A 3,626-nucleotide genomic window follows, 5' to 3' on the forward strand; every position below is an offset into this window, starting at 1 on the left:
TTGTGTATTTTATAACCAAAGTTTAGAACAGTAGACCTTGCTTAGTAAAAAAAAAGTGAGTGGCCCCCCCCCCCCCTCCCCACCGGTACATCACTGTTTGGACCCTCGCCCCCCCCCCTCGCAACCGGTACATCACTGTTTGGACCCTCGACAAAATCCTGGATACGGCCTTGGTTGTATACATGAATGAATGAACGAGAACAAACATTTCATTTGAAATATCAAAGGACAAGACCATACCTTGTCGAATAGCTTGCATAAGTAACTCTCGGTCGTATTTCTTTCCACTCTTATCATTCAATATGGTCTCAAACACTGCCATATTTTCTCGAGCACACGATCCTATGTTATCATAATCGAGTTTGATTCTCTTCACTGTGGCCTCTTCTTGATTCGCTTTGAGACGGGCGTTCTCTCTTTCCATGCGGATCAGTAGGACTTGCTGATTGATGGCTTTCCTCCACAGCTCTCTGGGGATGAGAATGGGGAAAGGATACGTTACTGATGGTTCAGTAAACTGTAGACCTCTATCAAGGGGCCCTACAACACACCCCGAATCAAGGGCCCCTACAACACCCTCCAAAACAAGGGTCCTTTGAAAACCCCCCAATCAAGGGCCGTTACAACAGCCCCGAAGGTCCAATCCGACCCAAAATTTAATGAGAAAATTCCAAAGCTGTTTTAAACTTGTTGGATAATTACGATATCGGGCACGATTAGCCCACTGGTAACGCGCTTGCTGGCCATGCAGAAGGTGCCGGGTTCGAATCACATCATTGAAAAAAAGAAAAGAAAAATGCACTCATATTATTTCGATTGCAAATATTTCCACGGGCTACTTTCTGGTGTTCTCGAGTTGACCCAGCACCTCAATGGAAAGCATTGTGTCTCTTATCGCTCATCTTATGAGGGACATACTACGGGATGGGCATGCTACGACACAGACCACAGAGTCTAATGTAGCAGTTGTTTCATTGCTACGAAATAAAAACGGTAGTAACACTCTTTTTTTTCAAAGTAAAAAACTTTAATCCAGCTAACAGGGGGGTACTTGACACATATGACCACCCTGTATAATATATATATAATATACAATATATAATATACAGTTCATATTATGAACATACCTGTAGTCAGATTGTGACTTCTTTGTCATGGCTTCACTTTGTTTGAGTTTGCTACTGGGAGTGACCACAGTATTGAAGATGGCCTGTCTCCAGCTAGCAGGGGTACGGGGGGTTTGGAACTCGGCTTTGTCAGGGGCATCTTCGTTGTCCGAAGTGGGCGGGGTCTTGGGAGAATTACCCACCTTGAGAAATCTGGCGGGGACAGAATAGAATAGGATATTGTTTATCCTGCTCGAAGGAAACGTAATAATCTCTTCACCCCAGCAGTCTAAACAAGGTCACCTCATTTGGTTTTTTTTTTTTTTTTTTTTTTTTTTTTAATTTAATTTAAACAAGGTACTTACTTTGTTTTATTTTTATAACCAACAACATAACAGTCGATAAACAACAAAGAAAAGTTAATTGAAATAATTATAAAATAATATTAATCGAACTAATGTGGACATCTTGAAGGCTTATACTTTTTATACACAATTATAAAATACATTATCTTATTAAAGGTCCAATTGTCGACACCATTCCGATTGATAATGATCGAAAATGTTTAAAATACCGCTACCGCCCATCGACCGTGTCCTGTTGATGCATTCTTAGTTTAATAAGACCCAATGTGCCTAGGCATGTGTTGGGCCACCGCTACCGCCCATCGACCGTGTCCTGTTGATGCATTCTTAGTTTAATAAGACCCAATGTGCCTAGGCATGTGTTGGGCCTTATTTGTGCCTAGCATTTTAGTATACTTCTTACACAATCAAAAATTCATATTATCCTTTCTCCTACCTAGGTGCTTGAGTGTTGGGCCTTTTTTTATTAAATGTTCATTTATATAGATTTAACTACATGATTGTCTTTCAAGTGGTATGTGTATCTTAATTGACACTGTATCCATATGGATAAAGTGCCAAGATAAGAGTTAAGGTGTTCAGTGTGTACTCACATATTCATCATGGACATCGGACTGCCCTTATGTGGCGTAGCCTGGCTCATGTAGCCCTCACTGGAAGTAGGAGTACCAGAACCAATAGTGGCACTACGGGGTCTTGTTTCCGAACCTGAGGGGGAGGGGGGAGTAGAAGCGTCTGGTGAGCTTTCCTAGAAAGAGAATAAAAGTATCAAAACATGAATTATGGTTTTTAGAAAGAGAAGAAAATCATCAAAACATGAATTGTGGTTTTTAGAAAGAGAAGAAAATCATCAAAACATGAATTATGGTTTTTAGAAAGAGAAGAAAATCATCGAAACATGAATTATATTTGTAAAGAAGATAGTCAAATAGATACAGGAGTTTTAGGCCTGCAATAATTAAGGTTAACGATTTTTACTTTCTATTACTAAAGTATAGCGAAGCGAAGCTTTACTAGTATTGAGAGTATTGCAATCGGTCCTAATTTTCGAAATCGGGAAATGGGTGGAAATAATGGGTGTTTTAGGGTCCCCTGGTTCCAAAAAAGTGGTTTTTAGCCCATGGTTTGTACGTATGTGTGTACTGCAGGTTTAAATGGGAATGTGATTTTTTTTATAGGGTTAGGTATTAGGTATGGTGAGGGAAATGTGATACCAAGTTTCAGACCTCCAGAGTGCTAAGGCGACATTTCCCGCGCCTATTTCCCCAAATAGGCACAATTTAATAAGGAAAGCCGTCTAATGTTCACACCGGATTTGTTCCTCCCTTGCGACTCCCAAATCTCTTACCTTACACAGGGCAGCATTCATGGGTAAACTAATCTCCTTGACCATTTGATGGGGGCCCAAATCATCCCGTGAGTTTCGCCTCTTCAGCAACTGATCGAAGGAACTTGTAAGGGATCTCTTAGCCTTCATGAATATGGTACTGCCACCCAGATATTGGTTCAGAAACTCGTGCCTGTGGAGAAAATAAAGCAGAAGGCTCATTTCTATGTTATAGTATTTCCTCATCTTATAATACACATTTAGAATAGAATATACCTCATTTTTACTGCTAGGATGATATACCTCTATACCTCATTTTTACTGCTAGGATGATATTGAAAAATCCGTTTATAAATTTTACCCTTTTGAGGACAATCTTTTTTTCTCCTCAATATTTTTACACCATGTTTGAACCAGTGCTTTAGAAAAGAACACAGAATATTATTAATTTACTATTGGTAAAAATTGGAAAAAAAAAAAAAAATTGGACCCTAGAACTTTTTAAAGATCGTTCCTTTTTTACCATTAGTTTTATAGGGCAAACTGGACTTTTTTTTTAAAAAAAAAGTTCCGGCTAGGGTCCAGAATTTTTTTCTAATTTTTACCAATAGTAAATTAATGTTCTGTGTTCTTTTCTAAAGCACCTGGTTCAAAAATGGTGTAAACATATTGAGAAAAAAAGTTACACCAACATTCATCTCCAAAAACATGCATTTTCAGCATAAAACTGATCCTTGTTTTTCATTTTTCTTTTTTTACTCACAGGGTATGTAGGTATGCGGTCTTATGGAATAAGTTTTAAACATTACAGCAAAAAACATTAATAAT

The 3,626-nt window shown here is 38.6% G+C and overlaps 1 protein-coding gene across 1 annotated transcript; it reads right to left on the bottom strand.

Moving 5' to 3' along the window:
- Positions 1 to 235: 235 nt before the first annotated feature.
- Positions 236 to 3,234, bottom strand: LOC103519154 (TBC1 domain family member 1-like; the record flags this gene model as incomplete). The annotated part of the gene is made up of 4 exons (XM_008484239.3): positions 2,820 to 3,234; positions 2,065 to 2,219; positions 1,128 to 1,319; positions 236 to 470 (listed from the first exon to the last, which is right to left on the bottom strand). Coding segments are annotated over exons 1-4 (807 nt in total), but the record flags the coding sequence as incomplete, so codon positions are not given.
- Positions 3,235 to 3,626: the final 392 nt, after the last annotated feature.

This window comes from Diaphorina citri, unplaced genomic scaffold (genome assembly GCF_000475195.1).
Source record: "Diaphorina citri unplaced genomic scaffold, Diaci psyllid genome assembly version 1.1 scaffold2572, whole genome shotgun sequence".
NCBI lineage: Eukaryota > Metazoa > Arthropoda > Insecta > Hemiptera > Psyllidae > Diaphorina > Diaphorina citri.